The 22826-nt window shown below is 45.4% G+C and overlaps 1 protein-coding gene across 1 annotated transcript in view; it reads right to left on the bottom strand.

Annotated features, from left to right (window-relative positions):
- Positions 1–6804: 6804 nt before the first annotated feature.
- AAK1 (AP2 associated kinase 1) overlaps positions 6805–22826 on the bottom strand; it is a 48373-nt gene continuing 32351 nt past the window's right edge. The window contains exons 16-20 of the mRNA XM_009999348.1: positions 15697–15798; positions 13130–13231; positions 12247–12356; positions 8463–8574; positions 6805–6899 (exon numbers count right to left, since the gene is read on the bottom strand). Of these exons, the coding sequence (XP_009997650.1) occupies positions 6805–6899; positions 8463–8574; positions 12247–12356; positions 13130–13231; positions 15697–15798 (521 nt within the window). The remainder of the gene's footprint in view (positions 6900–8462; positions 8575–12246; positions 12357–13129; positions 13232–15696; positions 15799–22826) is intronic.

The following is a 22826-nucleotide window of genomic DNA, read 5'->3' as shown; positions in this document are numbered from 1 at the left end:
ACATTAGATAAGTTACTCTACAAAAATACTCTGTCCCTCTCTCTTCTGAAGCCTGTGTTGTCAGCAATGGTTTCACCCCAGATGCCAACCTCAGATGACAGGAGCAGCACATCTGCTGTGGTGGTTTCCTCCAGGAGGGCTGGGATGTATGTACCAGCAGTTACTGTGAGACTGTGAGCACAGGGGCTGAAGCAGAGCAAGTGCCTCTGGATCACCCTGTCCTCATGGCAGGGTGGTGCACAGGAAAGGCTTTTCTCACAGTGAACATTGTGCCAGAGCAAACCAGTGACCAGCGTGTCACAGGAACAGTGCAAACCAGTCATTTGATCAGAATGTTGTTTTTAAGGAGTTACTTGCATGAGTTGGTGTCCGTGTAAGCCATGACATTTAGGACAGAGTAAGAGGCAGGTGGAAAGGATATGAGTTTGCTTCAGACAGGAGCAGTGCATCTCTGAACCTGGAGGCATGCTTGTGTCACAGGCAGAACACTCTATTTTTGGAAAAATTACTTTTCCTAATGCTTTCTTGGTCTCTCTGCTCATCATCAGTGAGAAGGGCACCAGATGCTTGGAAGCAGTTTTCTTCCTTGCTAAGACCAGTGACAGAGGTGTGAATCACTCTGGGAGTTAAACATGAAGTGATGCTCAGGGAGGAGCTCATTCCAGCCTTCAGTCAGGAGCTGGTTTCACTGGCAGCTGCCAAGTGACACAGCAAGGAACTGATCTTGGGCACCTTTTCTATGTTCTTGGGTTCACTCAGTTTGCCTCCTTTGGCAGAAAGCAAAGGGACAGCCCCAGGAGCAGCTACGGCAGCACCACTACAAGGAACACAGCATCACACCAGCATTTCACTGTACCTAACATCTGGGGGCACATCTGACAAGACAGTGGCTTTGACACCTCCTCTCAGCAGCTGTTAATCTCGTGTTCAAAAGGTCTGAGCTATGCTAAGACACTAACAAGTGCAATCAAACCAAAGAAACGCGAACCCCATTCGTAAAGGCCAGGTTAGAGCCAACCAGACAAGGTCAGTGCATTCCCATAAACCACCACAGCTACAGGCTTTGCAGACCAATGTTTCTGAGGCAAATGCTGCTCAACTTTTAGGACAACAGACAATTTCAGTTAGTCAGTGCTGGGCATTTTTCAGCAGGGCTGAGATCAGAGACACTGAAGTGCATTTCACATGAAAAGGCATGAAAGCTTTGTTCTGTGCTACAGGAAAGGAGAGAAAGGGTCACTCCACGAGCTGGTAACAGCATGAGAGAGAAGGAGAAATCTTTTGAAACTGAGACAATGCCTTTTTGTTTTAAGTCCTGCCCCTCCTCTGTGATGACTCTGCTCCCGTTCACACCCAGGGCAAGAGGCCTGAAAAGATCCAGGCAGATGGTTTGCTGGAAGCAACACACAAAGCACCTCATGCCAAAAGAGATGCTTCTTCTGCAGCAGCAGCATTTTCTAACATCTGCCTATGCAAAGATGGACACTGTCAAGGGGCAGCTGCCTCTTTTGTTCCCTCCTCCTCCAGACTCCCAAGATCTGTGTGTTACTTCATGGGGAAGCATCCCTTCCATTTAATGCTCAGGTTTTAACACAGGCACACTCCTAACAGCTGCAAGCTATACAGCATAAAAGCTTTACAGAAGCTTGAGTTCATAGATAAAGTTTCTCTCTAGCCCTGTATAACATTAATGTATCTTTTTTATTCTGGGGCATATGTATGTAGCAAAGAAACAACTCCTAAGCTATGCTCAGGGTCCCTTCCTGCAGGGAGAACCTTAGTAATAAACCCCTTGTCACTTGGTACCCCAGGAATTCATCCTGCTTGTATTCAGAGAGCAACCTGAAGAAAAGACCATCTACCCCTCAGTTGCAGCACTGACAGGTGGAGTTCCCCATCTTTGAAGAAAAAAGTGCACTGAAGTGGTAAAGGCCTGAGATAACCAAGATAAAAGCTGGGACAGATTTACTCTCCCTATTACAGGGTCTGCAAGGAGGCAGAGAAGTCACCAAGATGATGAGCTCACTTCTGGAGCAGAGCCCAGAACAAGAACATCAGGGGAGACAGAGGCAGTCCCAGAGTCTAAAGCTGCTCTTCCACTGAGTAACTCTCCTGGTTTCATCAAGCCAAAGTCAGGAAGGTCCCAACATGTGGTAACAGGCAGCTAAACATTAGCCCGGTTACTAGTATGCAAGATTACTAGTTGGGCATTTTAAAAGGCAAAGGACTTCTTATGCCTTTGTTCTTGGAACAGTGGACTTTTTCCTTGTGTTCTGATTCCTCAAAGCAGTGTCATTAAACAACAATGCAGAACTACCCCCAGACAGGGCCTTCAGTGAGGAGGTACCAAAGCAGCACAGAATCATCATCACTGTGTCACCAGACTCTAATTTGGGCAGCAGAATGAAATGTTTCTGCACAAAGTCACTGCCCAGCAGCAGCCCTGGGAGCAGATGGTGGGTTCTTCACTTCCAGAAGATAAGGAATTCCATGTCCTGATCTTGGCACACCTGGACAGTCATTTACACTGTGCAAAGTGAGACAGGGCAGATGTCAAATTCGCCACACACACCATATTCCAGCAGCTGACTAACAGCATGGGTTGGTTTTCCCCACTTCTGCTGCGCACGAGCCAAGAGCTACACATGCCAGACATTCAGATGCAGCCTGTGACAGCCTGAGAAAAACACACAGTGAATATTCGGGGGTTAAAGCCCCGCCTGTGGAGGGCAGGAGCACCAGCCTCACACATCAGTAAGGTCCTAATAACAAGCCCAGCCAAGCAGCCCACCCTTTCTCCTTCGGAGCCGGGAGATCCAGCGCTGCACAAGGAGCCTGTGCTGCTTGTGGGCAAAGCTGTCCCCAGAGCACTGCTCCCTTCAGCCACGGAAACAGGCCACACAGGAACACAAAAGAAATACAAGTGAAAACCTTTTTTTTTTTTTCCCTTATGTCCCCGGGTCTGTATTTCCTGTTGGAGTGAGTCAGTTCTAACATGCAGAGCCCACACACCTCAGCACAGGGAAGTTTTGGGGCCTCGTCTCACCCCATCACTGGGACCTGAGCTGGCTGATCAGCCTCATCCACAGTAGCACTTCCCCAAATCACAGCCACGCTTCCCACTTCCACACCAGCCACTCCCCAATTCCAACTGACTCCCCTGAGAGTTCCTGAACTAGAAAATTGGCTGAGCAGAGAGTAACTTGCTCCATAACTTGCTCACACTTCAGACACTACTTCAGCACGCTGTGCTCTTGGGGACATCTTCATTAGCTTGGATACCCCAAAACTTGATGAACTGGCTTTGGTCTGAACCTTCACTGTAGTAACCTTTTTTTTTTTAAATGAATTTTTACATAAAGTGGTTTGGAAAGTCACTGGAGGCTATCTCCTGCAAGCTTTCAGGCTGCAGAAAGCCATCATCAAGCACCTACAAGCAGCCCCCTCGAAAAATAATTGTGCTCTCTGCAGTTTCACTCATGCTGCCACTCACTTGTGCTGAAGGAGCTGCTGGAAGTGCAGGTCTGCCACAAAGCCACCAGTGCTAAGGTTTTTCCACCCAACTCTCAGACTTCTCCAGCAGGTTGCACGGTGCCTGCCTTCACACTTGGCCAAGTCCCACAGAACCCCATGAAGGCTTGGACAGACAGAATTCAGGAAGCTGCAGCACCTTCTCATTTGGTGACAGATGCTCCCAACATAGTGGGTATTGCCAGAACCAACACAAATTTGCTGATCTCTGAATTGTGGGTGTGACACCTGTGCTCATCCAGTTGAAAGATGACCTAGGGAGATTTCCAAAGGTGGGGACATGACCTGGTTTGAGCCAGGATGAAGCCAATTTTTCTTTTTACTGATTTTTTTTTTTTTTTTTTCCTTCAGTAAGCTTTCTTGTAACTAGCAACAGTGTGTTCTGCTAGGCTGATAAGACAGTGGAATGTTAGAAAGCTTACTGAAGGAAAAAAAAAAAAAAAACCAGTAAAAAGAAAAATTGGCTTCATCCTGGCTCAAACCAGGACAGGACAGTTCAAAACTCAAGTCCCCTCAGACTAAGCCAGAGCCAACATCTAACTCCCAACTATTCCTTTGAGCACGTTGCCACCCCAAAACCATAATTTATTCTTGCATCTAAAGCACAACTTTGACTCAAAAGGAAATTGTTCCATGTGTTGTGGGTGCATTTGTAATACCCTACCAGGAGATTCCCTCCAAATAGCTAATGCTGCAAGTTCCAGCCTGCCAGGACAGAACAGCTCCTCTGTCATCCTCACAGGAACAACCAGCACACATCAGGCAGAGAGGAGACTCACTCTGCTGTGACTGTAGGTTTGGAGCCTGTTACTTAACAACACCTGAGCCCACAGCTCTGAAAAGGGGACAGAAACCTCTTCCATGGCTTAATCCAGAGCTCCAACCATAGCTAAAAGAATTATCCTTACACCATTTGGGGAATGGTGGGCAACAAACTTCTCCCATGCGGACACCCGAGAAAGTTCCATTTGTCCCTTCACAGCAGCAGCTTTCACACAAACTCCTCAGCTTTTGAGCAGCAGACAAACAGTAACCAAAAGCCTCTAGGACAGTCACATTTTATGGAGAGCTTAGTATTAATGCCAAATATCCACTCATTTCATCATTTTCAATTAATCTAGCAAATAAGTGGTGAGTACTTCCTGCTGGAGCTCTAGATCACAGACATCCCATCAAGTGCACCCTTCACAGCTCACACCCAGATCCATGAACAGCTACTTGAAAAAGCAATAAACATTCACATCTGCTTATTTAATAGCATTATTAACAACCCAGTGCATTTATCATTTTTTTTCCAGAACCCTTGAACAAGTGCCATTAGATTTAAAACCTTAAACATTCTTTAAAAGTACTTTAATTCACAGAAATCTTTGTTTCTAATATACAGTAGATGGTTACTTTTTAAAATCCATTCTCTTTTCATATAATCTCAGTATCTGACTATACAATAACTTTCTATCTATAGCATCTTCATGATTTCCAGTCCAGCTTGCCTGTGCTTTAGGAATATAAAACAAAAAAATAATAAAGTTCTATCCACAATTTTACTAAGGTCATTTCCATAGTTCTCATGTAAAGCTTCTCCTGGAAAGTGCAGTATACACATGTAATGATACAACACACTTAAGCAATATTTTTATTATTAAGTGTAGGTTTTAAAAGAAGAGTAAGGTTAGAGCAGACACAACCCATGGCAAGTTCTATTTACAGAATTTGTTAAACTAAGTGTTGGGATGAGGGAATTAGAGACTGGAGAGAGGGAAGGAGGCATCACAAAGGTGGGTTTCTCTCCTTGTTAGCAGAGGTCAGTACACACAGATTTCAGTCGTTCATACTTTCGCACATGGGAAAAACTGCACTTTTACTAATACAGCAACATACACATACACAAGGTTAGCAGTAAGCTAGGAATTATTCCACTACAGAGGAAGAGTCCTTCTGTTCAGAAAGAGCTTTCGAATACAAGATAGAAATTCCAGACTTCAGGACCATAAGCCAATGAGAACAAGTTTAGCGTACCCAGCTAGTTGACAAACTAAGCAAGTGAAGGGAAAAAGAAAAGGTAAAACCCATCAAGTTGTAGCAGCACTTATTTCCAACTGTCTGAACCAAGTGCATGCTTGTTCCACAAGGACTGGAGAGTGGAATAAAGTCCACAGGAATCTTTGTCTACTGAAACAAATGGTTCCATACTTAACTGGTTTGCACTAGATGCAGTTACAAGAGAAAATGGGGGATCCAGAACAGATACCAGATGCTTGACTAAAACCAGGATTAAAAATAAGACAAACAACTGGAGGACAAATTGTTTCATACACAATTTACAGTAGATTGGGGGGAATTGTTTTTTTGTTTTTTTTTCCAGGCAAACACAGAAAAGAAGTCACAGAAAATACATCTGCTGCTGCCACAATGCCCTTTTCACCCAAAAAAAAGGTCAACAAAATGCTAGTCACAGCCATACTCACATGTTTTGGTTCAAAACAGTGTTATATTTCACTTAGGGTCATTTTTTGCAGTTTTAACAATGCAGCTTTTTTCCTTTTTTTTTTTTTTTTTCCCCTCCCCAAAGGAACTGCAGTTCATTCCCAAGCAGGATTAAGCAGCAAACCATGAGCTGGGGCAGTCTGGAAAACTCTCTTCATGTGCACCATCACCAGAGGAACTAGGCAAGACTACTGCAGAGGAATCTGGGGCTTTCTCCTGCTCTGAATTTAGAAACATCAGCTCTCCTAACCTGTCTTCTGCAGGAGAGGGACATCCCTACCCACTTCCCCTGCCCAATCATCAGAACACAGGACAAAACCAAACCCAAACCCACCAACCCAAAGGCTGAAAGCAGCTGTTCACACACTACGCTAAGGAGGAAGGAGTCTGTGAGATGCAGGGATCAGGCAGGATTATCTCATTAATTTACAGTGAGGCTTTCCATGGTGCTGTGTGTACATCTCAGTAGGGCAGCTAAGGGTGGTGCTCCCTTCAGACACAGGCCAGCAAAGACAGGGGTGCAGAAGGAACCACAACAGGTTTTTGCCAGCTTTAGAGAACACTTCCTGGGAAACTGAGACAGAATCTTTCCCAGGGCATGGGAAGACAAGGAGAAAGGTGGGTGACTGGCTCCTGTTGGCAGATTTTTCTTCTAATTAAGGAGGGGGGGGAAGAAAAAAGAAAAAAAAGCAAGCCCAAAAGAACCACAACTGAAGGTTACTCTTCTGGAAATGGAAACAGAGGATTAGGTACGTTACAGAAACTGCGTCTGCTACTGTGTCACTGCTACAGGTCTATGAGCTGATCCACCAGCAGTAAAGACCTGGCTATGTTGGGAAGACTGGACTCAGAGCTTCCACTGTTGTTTCTAGAATGCCCACCTGAAAGTGTGAGAGATAGGAATTCAGTATTGAACAGGACACACACACACGACAGTTTCAGATGTTCAAGAGCAAGCAAGCAAGAAAAAAAGTCAAAGCAAAACAGAAAATTTGCTCAAGCTCTTCTCATTAATTGCATTAAGACAGCAACAACATTTCCCCTGCTCAATCCTCCCCCCTCTGCCCACCCCCAGGCCTGGCTCACTAGACTGGCATGAAAACACATCCCAGCAGCCAACAAACCATTTATTTCTCAGGGTTTACATCCAAGCTGCAGAATTCTGTCCTTACTAAAGGATCTAAAAAGCAGTTGCAACAACTCCCACAACCTCCAAAAAGGACTGTTCAGAGTTTTGAGTCTTGAAAATGAGTTGCTGCTCTAAGAGCATCTTTGAGTTGCCAGCTACTTTCAGGGGAGCTGAGCTGTCATGTGGCTTTCTACAACTGGTGCTTTGAAACTGAAGGAAATATGCTCCTTTTTATTCAAGGTAGCCTATCTTGGCCCAGCTTGGGTGGAAATCATCTCTGACTTCCAGGAGGAGCAGAGTTTCTAATGTCTGAGAGCTTCTCCTAATGTGTGTCAGTCTCTCAAAGCTGGCACTGGGTGCAGAGCAGGTGACAGCACATTCCTGCTGAACACACAGTTTGGGGGGGGGAAAAAGTTCTAACATCAAATTAAAAAAACCAAGCAAAACAAAACCAAAATAAGAGAGCCCTGGAGCACGTTTTTAAACCTATGCTAGCATACCAAAAGCTGTAATCAAAACCTTTTAACAGCCTGACTCCAGAGAGAAGACCTGTTTGACTGACCAGGCTGCGAAATGCTGCATAATTCTGTCCCTACAAGAACTACAAAATGAAGCACTATTATGTCTCTTAAAGAAACAGTGCTGCTGCTTGGACTTACCCCTACATCAGGTGCAACTGCTGGCAAAGACCCACATTAATGTGATCTAGGTGACAGGAATGCTGCAAAAGGAGAAACTTTCCAATCTCTATCCTAAGGGCTCTGACTGCTCCAAGCTCTTCAAAGGAGGTGGGGGGACCATCTACCAAACATCTCACACCCAGCTCCCACAAGCACCTCTGAGAGCCATCAGTCAGAAGTGAAAAAACTCACTTCCAGCATGAGTTTCAGAGTTGTAAAGGACTGTATCATTTCCCTTTCTTGTGCCATATGCCAAGTTCATGTAGAAGACAAAGGATCTCCTTCCACTGGCTTGATCAGTAAATAAGCAGGTTGGAGAGCACAGGTCTCCAGTGCAGTGCAGCCACAGAGGGACCTGTGTGCCTGCCAGGCAGAAATCACTTCATGGCACCTAAAGATCCTTTCACATCTGTTCTCTTTTTGGACATTAAAACTTCTCCAAGAGAATCCACAGGAATTTCAAGGCCAATGTAAAACAGAGAAAGACTAATCTCACTAAATACTACCATGAGAGTATCTTACAGTTTGTGACTTGCATTATGTCACATCTCCTGCTGCACCACTGCTCCAGAACTAACTTATGCTCATTGTTTTCCTTCTTTCCTTCCCTTTTTCACCCCGACATCCTGGCTTACCTTGTGAATTTTTGGATATCAACACTGGAATTGGGTCAAACTCATCTTCTGTCACTTTCTCAGAGCCCTCAGGAGCATCAAAGCCTGATATCAGGTTAGTATCTTCTGCAGCATAAAGGAGAAACAGCAAACAGGAAAGGAAGCAAAGATAGCAGAGAAGGCTGGTTAGAATCGCTAAAAACTGTTAGAACATACTCATGTTTTTAGAGACAGGGTTTAGAAGCAGAAGTTTCACTTAAATGGTGAAATAAAGTTGGTAAGTCTTTGGTAAGGAAAGTAAGAGGTAAGAGAACCAATTAAATACAGAAGGGGATGAAAACCCAAAAAACAATCCAAGTCATGAGAACCAAAATAAAATCTGGCCAATCTGAAGGCTTAACCATTGACATAGTTCAAAGCTGTGAGAAAAGCCTGGGGCTTAAGCTGCCCAGGATTGAAGGTATATTTTTGTCATCATCCAGTGGCTGTCAGGTATTAGTACAATTTAAGAGAGCAATCTAGTTCTCTGGTTACCAGCTCTCAGGCACAGGGAGAAGAAAAGGGCTGGAGGAAAAAAAAAAACACACAGAGAAGAAATTCCACCATGAGACAAAGCCCCTCAGCTTTCAGCCACAGTGATAAAACAAGAAGTGCAATATGAAGTCAGATTTCTAAGGAGTTAAAATGCCTGAAGATGTAACTAGATACTGAGAGAGTTTCTTTAAAGGCCCCCAGAGCAGTTCTGGCAGATAACATGGTTTGAAATCAATGGAATTAACTGCAGTTAGACACTTGGTGAGAGGCACTTTCAACAATCTCCACAGATGATGAGACATTTATCTGCCTTATCAAGCAATCACACACCTTTAGGGACTTTCACACTCTCACTGTGCATTAAAATTTGTTTCTTTAGACACCTAAAATACCTTCCAAAAATCTGGTCTTCAATTACTACATGAAATATTTCTGAAAGCCCAGCAAGAACACATACAAGTCGATGGTTTCCAAGGAACAGGAACATTCCTGTTTGGGTCCTAGCAAGAATAAAAGCTTTTTAACCTTAAGCTGACAAAAATGCTAACAGGTTTTGGGTGAGATGATCCAAGAAACCAGTTGTGGAAATACACTGTTCTCTGGAGGATCAGACCCAGAAAAACACTCCAAAAATTCTATAGAAGCCTGTAAAGTGTCAAAAACAAAGATGTTGCATCTTAACAGAGTCTCATCTTGTTATCACACTGTCTCTGGAGTTATTTATTTGTGGCTCTTCTCAACCCACCTGGGAGCCTTTGCAAACATCCTATTTCCATTTCACCCCATTTGTACATACAATTGTTCCTAGCTCTGGAGTTTGCTGTACAAGCAGCTACTGAAGGAGCACTGCTCAATTACGGACTCTCTTTCCTAAGGGGAGGGAAAGGCTTTCCCTTTTTGGGCACCTTCGGTGGTGTTTAAGCTCATCTTGATGATGATGTGTCACCATAAGCAGAAAAATTCTCCCCTCTGATACATGCAGCTTGGTGCTGTATTCAGCAAATGCTAATTAAGGAATCCTGAGGGCTGAGCAAAAATTCACAGGACAGAAAACAGCCTAGTAAAGCAGAAAGGAAAGGGTACTATGGCATGGTTGGAGCATCAGTCCCTGCCCAGACCACGGCTGCTTTTTCAAGTCATAGAATCACAGAATGAATCCCAGAATGTTGGAAGTTGGAAGGGATCTCTGGAAACCATCTTGTCCAACCCCCTGCTAGAGCAGGGTCACCCAGAGCAGGTTGCATAGGATGGCATCCAGGTTGGTTCTGAACGTCTCCAGGGACGGAGACTCCACAGCCTCTCTGGGTAGCTGATCCTCTGTCACCCTCCAAGTCAAGAAGTTCCCCCTCATATCTAGACAGACCTTCCTATATCCATGTTTTGTCTGTTACCTCTTGTTCTGTCACTGAGAACCACTGAAAAAAGAGTGGCCCCATCCTCCTGACATCCACCCTTCGAGTACTGATAATCACAGACGAGATTCCCCCTCAGTCCTCTCCTGTTCCCACTTGATAACTTGCAGTGTGGCAGCTCCACAGGCTGACTGCACCCACGGACAGCAGCACCTGCCCCTGAGCTGCTTCAAGTCAAAGCCAGGACTGGATAAGCAAAGCAAACAAAACAAAGACTGACTTGCTGACCACACCCAGAGCTACAAAAAGCAGAGTTTGAAAAGAAGCCACAAAGAGTTTTGGAAGATTTTAGTATTTCCACCACACATTCTCCTGCTAACAGAAGCCTCACTTTCCTCATCAAATGTGGGCCTCTCTCATCCCAGAGGGAACAGCAGGGCAGGCTGGGAGAAGTCCTGCAGGAGTTTGTTAATTAATTTTCTCATCAAGTCACACTTTGCTACGTTCTAGACGTGGAGCAATAACTGCTCAACATACATTTCAAGCCATTTACTCCAAATAAAGTGCCATGGAAGTGTATCCTAGTGATGAGCAATTAGCACAACTGCTTGTTTAAACCCAAAAGCTCTATGAAAAACCCAAACTCATGGGCAAGTGCCATCAAGGGTAAAAAATTGATTACAGAGTGTTTTTGCAGCAATTCCTCTGTTGCTACAGGGATATTTACCAAACTAGCTAAGCAAAACCCATTGCCAAGGGGGGTGAGCTCTGGGCCTCCCTTTTCAAGGCAAAAATAGCACAGAGCTCCTGGGCCTTCCCTCCCACCTGGGTGGATGTGCACAACACAATAACCATGACAAGCCTGGCTTAGGTGAGTCATCCATTAGCATGTGGCATTGTCCCCAAGGGACACAGGCACTGCTAGCAACTGCTTTAGCCTCTACTAGGGATGTGGCAGGAGAAGCTCCCCATGTGAGTGGCATTCCAGCTGAGAGCTCTCCCAGCTATCTCAGTGCCACCACTCCAGCCACACTGCATGGAGAGGGCCCAGATTCCAGCTGGGTGCTCTGCAGCTTGGAGAGAAAAAAAGCTATCAGAACTGGGACACAGCTTCCCAGGGCCCTCTATTCCTAAGAACAGTGGAAGAAGAAACAGAACTCTGATCACTGGATGGTACTTCCACCATTCCCCTCAAGCTCAGACACTGAGGTTCTGCAAGGGCTGATCTGCAGCTCTAAGGAATTACCACATGTGGTCTGATTTGCTTCTGCAGCTTTGTTTTGTGCTGCTGGGAAACTTCCATTTTTCAACTGGATGCTGCACTCCAACTTTCATTCATCTTTGCTGTGACACTACAATGTGACTCAAGAAGCCTCTCTTGATAACCTCTGAAAAGAAAAACATTCTCCAGACCTGAGAGAGATCAGTAATATTCCTTGGATACTAAAAATCCAAGAAAAAAACCCTTATGTTTCAAAAACCTGTGACATGAGCATAGATGATGATTGGGCTCCCTTCCAGAATTAATAATGCAGCATAACAGCAGGTCTGAAATTCCATGTGCAAAAGCAAAACCATTCAAGTACAAACCTGCAAGAGAGATGTATACAGAAGCCCACCCTTTAGGCCACCTGTTTCCCTGCTCCATGGAAGGTGTCACCTGTCTTGATAAAACTTCACAGTCAAGCTGAATAATTCCATCTGAGTTTTTTCCCTTAGTACTTCAATGTGCACCCCAAGTTTCACCAGCTTGGGAAGAAAACAAAACGATGGCTTGGGGAAAAAAAACCAAAACAAAACATCACCAGAAAAACAGGTCAGAGCACCTCTTGTGTAAACTGGTGTCATCTTCACTTCATGACAGCTAAGGAGAGCCCCCCAGAACTGAGCAGGTGTTAGAGACAAAGGGACAGTTTACCTTTGTGAGGCTGAGCTGTGAAAGCTACAGGAGCAAACTCATCCAAGAGGTCAGCAGCAGGGTTAGAAAGCAGAGAACAGTCAAGCAGAGAATCTTCCCCAGTGAGAGAGTCTGAGTCCAGGTTGGCATCCAGAGGCCACACGGGAGCATCAAACAGGACACAAATGCTGATAAGTTCATGATCTCACAAACCAACCCCCCACTGCTTAGTGTACAAACACAGCTTGGATGCCAAGGCAGCACAAAAGCTGCTGTTCTTTGGTGATGGAAAACATTTCTTGCTGCTCTGCAGTGAGGGCAGAGGATTCCCAACACCTTTAGCACCACAGGACACATTCTCTGTGGCTAACTGCCCTCTAGAGCTGAGTAGACAACAGCAAAGTCCCACACAAGTGACAGGTGAGTGGAGGGGGGTGTGGGGAGTGAAGGAGAGCTGCAGGGACCCCCTGGCAAAACTAAGTGCACTGGCTGTTTCACAAGAGACCTCTGAACAGATGTCAAGTCCATCTGCTGCAAAAGTGGCCAGATCAAGGCCTTCACAATAAGTCAGGGACAGGAACTGCTTGGAACACTGCCCTGATGGAACAGACCAAAACCAGCGACTGCCTCAGATTTCAAAAGCACCTGATGGGAGCAATTCTCTGGCACCTCCAGATTCCTACCAGCTGGAGGAACACTCAACTGCTCCTCAGAAAGAGACAAGGAACTCTGGCCCTCCAGGAGCCACGCAGCAGCCACTCACGAGACACACCAGTAAACCCAGTTTACATGGGTGAGAAAAGCAGCAGAGCTGCTCCTGTTCAAGCAGACAGTGCACTCCCATTTCCACAGCCCCCCCCAGCACGATGCACCCAAGCTCCCCCAAACCCTCCTGCCTCACCAACCTGTTCTGTTGGAGGCAACCGACTCGCTCTGCGACACAAGGCGTTGGGGCAACGGAGCCTCCAGGCCAGGTATGAGACTCTCAACAGGTACGTCAGGTTTTCCTTTCCAAACGTGCAGAAAAGCAGAGTGGAGGAGAAGCCAGAGGTTAGTTTGCAAGACACAGAGTAAGGAGAAACCAAGGCAGCAGTTGCCTGAACCCTTTAGTGACCCTTCCTTGCGTGTGAGCTCTGCTGGCGGCAGCAAGAGGCTGAAGTTGGACTGATGTTAATTTAATCACATGTGAAGACTGTGACACACTGGGGTTTGCTTGGTTGGAGCTTTTCTTTAAATGCATTCATTTTAATTTGTGCAAGCCCAATTTGAAATACCCATAGGGTGGAAAGGGAAGCTGGTAGCACCTTCCCTGCAACTAACAAGAAGGCCTGAGGCAGCTGAACACCAAGCTTTTGCAAGATCCTTTTCCAGCAAAAGGAAAACACTGACCTGTAAGGAGTCATTAGGAAAAATAGGCCATTAAAATACTGTGGAGCCCCTCACATATTCCCAGGTAAGCTTTTAAAAAGCCAAGGCATGGGGTTTTATTTATTCATTTATTTAATTATTCATTTTGAATGCCCAGTGGAGCAAAGAGGTGATAAAAGTTTTGGAGCTTAATCTCTTATTTGAAAACACCAGTTCCCAGTATCACCTCATGCTGGTAGCCATTATGAGGACACAAAAGGAGATGTTCACGAAGGCTGGACAGAAAGATTTGTTCTTATAGAAACAATAAAGCAGAGTGGGAGAGACATGGAAGATTAAGTGTTACAGTCATACCAGCCAGGTATATTGCTTGTCTGGGTCTCCTCCTCAAGGGCCAACATCAAGGTAATGACCAAGAAATTAAACTAAAGAGCAAGAATGCACTCAAGTGGATCAGGAATGGTCTAGTCAACCCAAGAGAGATTAATTCATGGTTTTGTTTGCATAGCAGTGTGTGTGTGTCTTGAAATTTGCAGGACGATTATCTAAAAGCATTCAAGACACCTGCCAGAAGTTGCAAAAGGGAGAAAAAGGTTTGTTATTACAGTGAACTGGTTTCCTACCTTTCTACTCAAAGCTATGAGATTGCAACCAGCCAGCCAGAGCACCCTGGCTGGGACCCAAAACCACAACAGCAGCAGATGGCAATCAAAGGGGTTTTAATCTGAGAGGACAGTGATAGGACCAAGGGGGATGGTTTTAAACTGAGAGAGGGGAGATTTAGGTGAGATATTAGGAAGAAAGTCTTCACTCTGAGGGTGGTGAGGAACTGGAATGGGTTGCCCAGGCAGGTTGTTGATGCCCCATCCCTGGAGGTTTTTAAGGCCAGGTTGGACAAGGTTTTGTGCAACCTGGTCTGGTGGTTCCCTGCTCAAGGCAGGGGGGTTGGAACTGGAACATCAAGGTAATGACCAAGAAATTAAACTAAAGAGCAAGAACGCACTCAAGTGGATCAGGAATGGTCTAGTCAACCCAAGAGAGATTAATTCATGGTTTTGTTTGCATAGCAGTGTGTGTGTGTCTTGAAATTTGCAGGACGATTATCTAAAAGCATTCAAGACACCTGCCAGAAGTTGCAAAAGGGAGAAAAAGGTTTGTTATTACAGTGAACTGGTTTCCTACCTTTCTACTCAAAGCTATGAGATTGCAACCAGCCAGCCAGAGCACCCTGGCTGGGACCCAAAACCACAACAGCAGCAGATGGCAACCAAAGGGGTTTTAATCTGAGAGGACAGTGATAGGACCAAGGGGGATGGTTTTAAACTGAGAGAGGGGAGATTTAGGTGAGATATTAGGAAGAAAGTCTTCACTCTGAGGGTGGTGAGGAACTGGAATGGGTTGCCCAGGCAGGTTGTTGATGCCCCATCCCTGGAGGTTTTTAAGGCCAGGTTGGACAAGGTTTTGTGCAACCTGGTCTGGTGGTTCCCTGCTCAAGGCAGGGGGGTTGGAACTGGATGATCTTTAAGGTCCCTTCCAACCTGAAAGACTCCATGACTCTAAGGGCAGCCTGCAATTATTAGTCTTTAGTGCATTTGGCAAGCAGGTCAAAATGTGACTCTACAACACGCCAGAGTCTTCACACTGCCTGGAGTCTGTTGCACAGGGGCCCATGGCAGCCCAGCACTCCCAGCTCGTGGCCAAGGCCAGCGCTGCCCTCATCCTGTTGAGGGGCAAGTGGGGAGACTGAGAGGCCATGGGTCATGGTTACACACCAACGTCTTTAGCAGTAACACACGGATTTTTTTTCATCTTCTACTTCAGTCAACCATTAACTTTCTTCTACCAAGACCAGAAGAACACAGAAGGCACAGTGATGCCACATTGCTGTGCCCAACCTAGATTTTAACTGCAAATCCCAAGTCTTTGCTGCCCAGATGTGACCTCAGGGGAAAAGGCAGATCTGTCTCAGCTTCATCCACACCTTCCTGTCCCACGAGCAGCTGTTTGGAGAGCCCAGCAGGAGGTGAACAGCAGAGTTATCATGCAGGACAAGACATGCCATGTAGGACGAGGGGAGGAGGAGGTGCCCTAGGGTTATTTTTACCATTCACAGCATCGGAGGTGCTACCGAAGGGGTCAGCCAGAGGCAGGATATCGGGGAGCAGAAGCGCAGTCTCAGGAGATTTGAGTCCCTCAATCAGTTTTTCTGGGTTAAGCAGGAAAAGGAGGAAGGGAGGGAACAGAGAAAAAAAAAAAGCAAGAAAAACACAACATTAATCAGGTGCTCAAGTCGGAGGCTCTTAGTCCAGCATGTCAGGCTCAGAAGAGCATCTGCACATAACCCTGTCACTTGGAGATGATAGAGGGCAGCTGGTCATGGTCACCTAGGACAACTGAGGACATCCTCACCCCTGTGTCTGCTCTCCCCAAGGAGCCTCTATAAAACAGTGGGCAGTTCTTTCACTCCTCCACAAAGCACAAAAGCTTAATATGATCCATTGAAAATCAAAGAAAAAAGACCTACCATTTTTCCCCCCTCCCACCTTCCCATGCTGGGGAGGTCTTTGTTAGTCTTGCATAAACAGAAGAAACAGAAGAGGCAACAAGAAGTCCAAGATCTTGGAGATGGGCACAGAACACCATACTTTGCTCAAGAATGGAACACTTACAGCCCTTAAGAGCTTTAACAAAAACAGAAAACGGCAGAGCCACTACAGTACCAGACATCACAACCTGCCATTGGATTAAACAGCTGTCTAGTTACCAATTAATTATTTCAACTATCAGGTTTCAAATCAGACATGTCATCCTCAGCAGCACAACTCCTGTGGTTCCCATCCCCCTGCACACAAAGAAATTCAGACAGCCTGGGCAAAAAGTTAAATCTCAATTATTAATCTGGTGGATGAATGATTCTACTATCATACTAACTAGGTTTTCAATCATCAGCTTAATTTTTTTGCTTCCACAAGGGTTTCTTCACAGAAGAAGTAGACAAAGAACATTTTCAGGATGTGCTAGAAGCAATCACCACTGAAAACATCTGCTCCACCCAAATAAATCTGGCCATTTCCACTTGATGGAATGACTGCATTTATAATCTAACATCAGAAGGAGCTGTAGCCCTGCCACAACTACACTTTTACAACAATTTTACATCTATATTTTATGTTTGGAGTTCAAAAGCTAACATTGTTATTTATTACCCAAAGAAAACATGCTCAAACTGCACAAAAGCACAGGCTCTGGAATAGTGCTGTATAAAGGACTTACCATGCTGAGAAAGCCACAGAAAAGCTTGAGTTGCACTGTTACATATATGGTAAAAATATCAATCTTTTTTTTATTGCCCTATACAAATAATAAAACAGCCTAGAGGTTTTGGAGCTACTTATTCAAAGCAGGACAAATCCTACTCCCCATGAAGAACCTCACAAGGCAACACACTGACGCAACCAGGAGGGGAAGGAAAGCCAAGAACTAACTCAAGAGGTAGTTATTGTCCCATTAAAGGCCTGAGGAGGGTCACCTGAAAAAAAAACCTGATGGGAACATCAGCTTTGGATGTACTTGAACCTTTCTCATCTCTAAGGTCAGATTTGTCAAAGAAAATGCAGCACAAAGAGGGTCTTTTTCTTTGCACAGAGAGGCTAGAACAGGGGATTGGCAACAAAAAGAGGTGTTGATGCTACCAAAAGGGGGCTGAGGAAGAGGGAAGCTATTACAACATGCTGGGAAAATGTAACACAACACAAAAGAGGCTTGGGGACAAAATGACAGGTACCATGCTCCATTCCTTTTCCCAGAAGGGCAGTGGTAACAGGCATCCACCCACAGTCCAGCTGGCTTATATCAATTAATCCAGGGAGCAAGGCACAGGACACAACTGGGGGAAAATTATGGATTGTCTCAGAGTTGAGCAGTTTCAGATTGGGTTTGGCTCCTACCTGGAGGTGAAGTTTGTAAGCTGGGAAGTCTGGACCTTGTGAAAGTATCCCTGTTTCAGAGATCCAGGCCCCAGATGCTCCTCTCAGAGCAGACCCTTACAGGAGGCCTCTGTGCCAACACTCAGCTCTTCCCCAGGCACTTGCATCAACCTGTGTCTCCAAACCCACACACACAGCAATCATTCCTTTTATGATCCCATTTCTAAGTGTTGTGCTTCTTGAAGTCTCCCTCCTTCAACCTTACCTTTCCAAACTGTTTCCTCCTTTCTCTCTCCTGCAGATTTAACACAGTGGAACTGCCTCTTGGTCAGGCACTAAAGTTGCCTGGTGAGCTCAGCCCATCCTTTTTAAACATGCAGAAATTGAGAATAAACATACTGTTCTTCTCCCTACATGTTAGTTTTCTCTCCTGCCTCCTGGGCTCAACTGGTTTTATGCAAAGCTTTGGACTGTCCAGAGTTCTTTGTCTTATTTAGTTACTTGTCTCATGAGATCTCTGTTTTCCTTCACTGTTAGTGCTGATCTGCCACCACTGTACAAGTGGCCAATTCATCTCTTGAGGCATGTTCAGAAGGAACTTCAGCCTTTAGTTCAACAAAAGCAAGAAGGTGGCAGGATGAACTGGGAACTAGATACCAAAAGTCAGATACCTCAGCCTATTTGGAGGCTTAGCAGTTCATTTCCCCAGTCTGTTTTGTGTGGCATCTTGGACCAACCTGTGGGAATGAGATGAAGGAAGAGCAGTGGCTTTAAGGGGTGGGAAATTCACATTCAGCTGGGAGCAAAAGAAAGGTGAGCAAAGACCCAGCAGAACCCACAGATCTCTGTCAGTTACCAGGAATCCCTTTTCCACAAGAGTGAGGTTTGGTCTCCTCAGCACAACATGCTTAGTGAAGAAACACATTTGCTAAAGGAAGTTTTTCTGACTCCACATCAGACATTCAGGTCCAAGAACTCAGCATGTCTTTGCAGTGACAGAGAAACCCAACTCTTAAGCTTCTGCTTCACCACAGCTCCAGTGACCGAAGCAGTAACTCAAGGAGGGCACCTTCTGCACATCAGACTGTGCAGGAACATTGGGCAGCTGTAGTTTAACCATCTGCAGACCCAGAGAGAAAAAACAAGCTCTGTTATGATACCAAACTGCAGTTTAGGTCCTGCTACCAAGGGAATTTTCTAGCAGAAGTTTCATTTTCATTTCCCAGAGAAAAGCTGTGTCACCTGCAGGTGAAGTCACAGCTGAGATGGTGAGAAGCCAGCAATGCCAAGTCATTGGAATGAATAAGAAAGACAGCAGTGCCAGAAGAGGAATCACAGAATGGTGAAGGCTGGAAGGGACCTTAAAGATCACCAGGTTCCAACACCCCTGCATGGGCAGGGACACCTCTCACCAGACCAGGCTGCACAAACCTCATCCAACCTGCCCTTGAAACCTCCAGGAAGGGGGTATCCAAACCTCCCTAGACAACTTATTCCAGTGTCTTCCTGCCCTCACAGTGAATTATTTATTCCTGATGTCTAACCTAAACCTCCCCTCTTTCAGTTTAAAGCCATTACCCCTGTCCTATCACTGTCCTCTCTGGTTAAAAGCCCCTACCCAGTTTTCCTGGAGCCCCTTCAGGCACTGGAAGCTGCTCTAAGGTCTCCCTGGAGCCTTCTCTTCTCCAGGCTGAACACCCCAACTCTCCCAGCCTGGCTCCAGAGCAGAGCTGCTCCAGCCCTTGGATCATCTCCATGGCCCTTCTCTGGACCTTCTCCAACAGCTCCATGTCTTTCCTGTGCCAAGGGCTCCAGAGGTGGACACAGCACTCCAGGAAAAACTGGGATACCAAACTTGTTCAAACTAGTCTTTTTTCTGCTGTCTGTACAAACACAACAGTTCCAAGTCATAGCCTGATGAAGTGACCATCGACTGCAGAACAGACCCCTCCAATTCTGCTCACATTGTACCTGCCACTTACAGGTGAAGGCAAAACCTCAGGGAGGGACTTCTCTAGCACAGCCTCTCTCACCTCCCATCCTCTCAGCAAAGATGGCCCATGGGAGGAAAACCAAGAGAGATGTTTTACCCCTGCTTCCTTGTGACTCCCCAGGCATGTGGGCACACGATCCCAAGCTGCATTTCAGAAGTGGTGGTAATGGCATAGAAGATCAGTTATGCAGCAAAGAAGAAATAAACAAAAACTTCTTCCATGCTGCAGTTTCAGGGCCCATTGCAAGTCATTTTGTGTATGATTCTATGATTCTACCTATAGAGCTCAGACAGGAGCATAACAGGACAAAATACATCCTGTTCCAATAACCATACAGATAAATCCAGATTTTATGGTATCAGCTCCTTCTGCACCAAATCCAATAGACTCATCCAGATTATTCATACACAGACATATGAACAAGCCTGAGGATAAACAACATTAAGACAAAGTAACCCAATACAAAGGTACTTTATGCAGCTTCTGAAGGGCTCTTGGGAAGGACTTTTATCAAACTCCAGCTGGGAAATGTGCTTTAATCAACACCTGCAGTCCCAGGTGAGGCTGCCTCCTAGAGACACCTTCTTCCCCAGACAATGTACCTAAAACCTGCCAGATGCTTTCCAGGCCACAGGGAAAGTAAGTTTGATTCAGGTTCAGGATTCACCTGACCTCTGTTTTTCACTTTTGTTGGGTTTTCTACCGGGTCTATTTTCAGTCCTGACAGGATGGCAGCAAGTTTGCTGTGTCTCTGCACCAGCTAGTAAGGATGATGGCTGAGTAAGCAAGACTCATTATCAAGTCTTAAGAAGGTGTGTAAGCTCAAAAGTATGCAGATTGAAAATTGCCCTATCAACCCTTCCCAGAGCTGAAGCCCTGCCTCATACTGCAGCCTTTAGGCAAATGTTTTACTTTCTTCTCAAGTTCCCAGTTCCCCAGAGGAAGAAATTACTGCTTGTTTCCTACCACAGTCAGGGGTAAGCAAAACAGGCTGCAGAAAAAGCCAAGGAAGAGCCTACAGCTAAGGGCTCTCAGCGGCAGCCCCAGATAGCAGATGTTGGTAGCTCTGGAGACTGGAAACCAAATCTCTTCCTCTGGGAATGAAAGTAAGAGCCTTTCCTCTGATCTGCACCAACTTAAAAAGGAAGAGGAGGCTGAGTGGAGACCTCACTGCCCTCTATCTGAAAGGAGGCTGTAGGGAGGTGGGTGTTGGGCTCTTCTCCCAGGTAAATAATGACAGGACCAGAGGACATGGTCCAAAGTTGCCTAGGGGAGGTTTAGACTGGATATTAGGAAGAGTTTCTACACTGAAAGAGTGGTCAGGCAGTGGAAGAACCTGCCCGGGGAGGTGGTGGAGTCACCATCCTCAGAGGTGTTCAAGAAACATGGAGATGTGGCACTTCAGGATATGCTCTAGAGGCAGAAGTTGTGGGGGGTTTTTTGGGTGTTTTGTGTGTGGTAGTTTGGGGGGTTTTTTTGTGTTGATGGCTTGACTCTGTGATCTCAGAGGTCCTTTCCAACCTTGGCAATTCTGTGATTCTGTGATTAATGCCACTTAGCTATAGATTTATATCAAGGGACTAGAAAGCAAGATCAAATCCCAGGCTGAGCACAGCTTTGGACAATTCAGTGAGAAAACCTTGACCTTTTTCTTCAGATCCCTTCTTATCCAACGCATGCACAAACATGATTTAGGAGTAAATTTGCACAGACTTTGCATCTGCAACATCAGCTCTGCCCAAGACTGGAAGCTGACAATGCTGCATTTAGACTTGGCAACACACCCGTTTAGCAACACAGGCTGTGCAGAAAGCATTTTAAGAAGGACTAATGTTATGAAAAAAAACTCTCCACAAATTAAGAAATAAGGGAAGCAAACAGGTTTTTTAGTTAGAGCTTTTAGTTAGAGCAGGCTATTAGGAAGAAGAGAGACTCCTGAGAAACTTGAAAGTTAACAAGGGAATGGAGGGTAAAAATCTGTCCTACACTGGGAACACGCTGAACAACCAAGATGCAGCATCTCCAAGCCAAAGAAGTCCAGCAGCCAGGCACTGCACACAGCAGGAAGGTTACTCACTCATGTACTGGGAGGAATAGCAAAAAGACAGACAATTCAATAGAGCACACAGCAGAGGTCTTTTCTTCTGATGGCAACTGAGAAAGAAAGACAAAGTTGTAAAAATCCTGCCAAGTCAACTGTGGTATGAGGAGTGAGGATGGGCCAATCACCAAGGCAGGTATGGATTAGTCATTCAGGAAGATTTCTGCCTATTGATTAATCAGGTATTGATTAAAAGAAGACCTGCACATTCTTCAGAGGACTTTGATTTATCAAGGGAAGGCACTGGACTTGCATTTTCCTAATGGAGTTACTGTCAAATGGAATTGTTTCTTACACAGCAGGAAGAGAAGAAAAAGCACAACTCTTGGCATGCTTGAAATACACACGCACACGACTTTATACACACCATGGAGAAAAGCAAAACAACATTTCTCAGTGGCTTCTTAAGAGAGCAACATCAATTGTAGTTTAGCCTTCCAGATCTCAAATATCTGCCTCTTCAGCTCAAAACCCCGAGAGAAACAACACTGTTCACACTCATTTAATTGAGATTCCAGTGGTCCATTCACTTTGGTCCTCTAAATCATCACTACACCATGTTGTACTCCCATTTCACAATACAGCCATTATTTCCTCAAGTTACCAGGTGAGTATCTCCCCTTTTGCATTTTCCCAACCCAAGATGTAAACTCAAATAATCAGCCCACCTGTGTGTTTTTGCACATCTGCAATTACTTCACCTCGATGTGTCAGCTTGGCACAATCACAAGTCCTCACCAGAAATACACTTTTCCTTCTGCAGGTGGTATGAAGAGCCTGACAAAGGTGGGCATACAGTTATCTTCTCAGAATTCATGGGCCTGGGGCATAGTTATGCTGATGAGAAACTTTTCATTGGGAATTTGGTGACAAAAAAAGGAAAGAGCCCTCCTAGGATGGTAATAGTGGCCCTGTTAAAGCAGCTGAACTTGTGTGTTTTGACAATGGTTTGAGTTCCAGCTCCTGTTCCCAGGTGCTGAAAACTGCCAGCTTCAGCAAGCTGATCTCAGTGCTTCACAATTCCTTCCCATCTCTAGTTCTTCAGATGTTGCAATAGCCTGAAACTCCCCTCCAGCTCCCAAGGCTGCTGAGCACCCTGCAGAGGGAGCCTGGAAACCCACTTCCCAAATCCACACGTGAGAATCATGGAATCATGGGGGTTGGAAGGGACCTCTGGAGATCATTGAGTCTAACAACCCAACTGCTTCAGCAG

The sequence above is a fragment of the Chaetura pelagica genome, unplaced genomic scaffold, assembly GCF_000747805.2.
Source record: "Chaetura pelagica isolate M959 unplaced genomic scaffold, ChaPel_1.0 scaffold526, whole genome shotgun sequence".
In the NCBI taxonomy this organism is placed as follows: domain Eukaryota; kingdom Metazoa; phylum Chordata; class Aves; order Apodiformes; family Apodidae; genus Chaetura; species Chaetura pelagica.
Note: the sequence above shows the minus strand (reverse complement) of the source record. Positions and strands in the feature narration are given on the sequence as shown.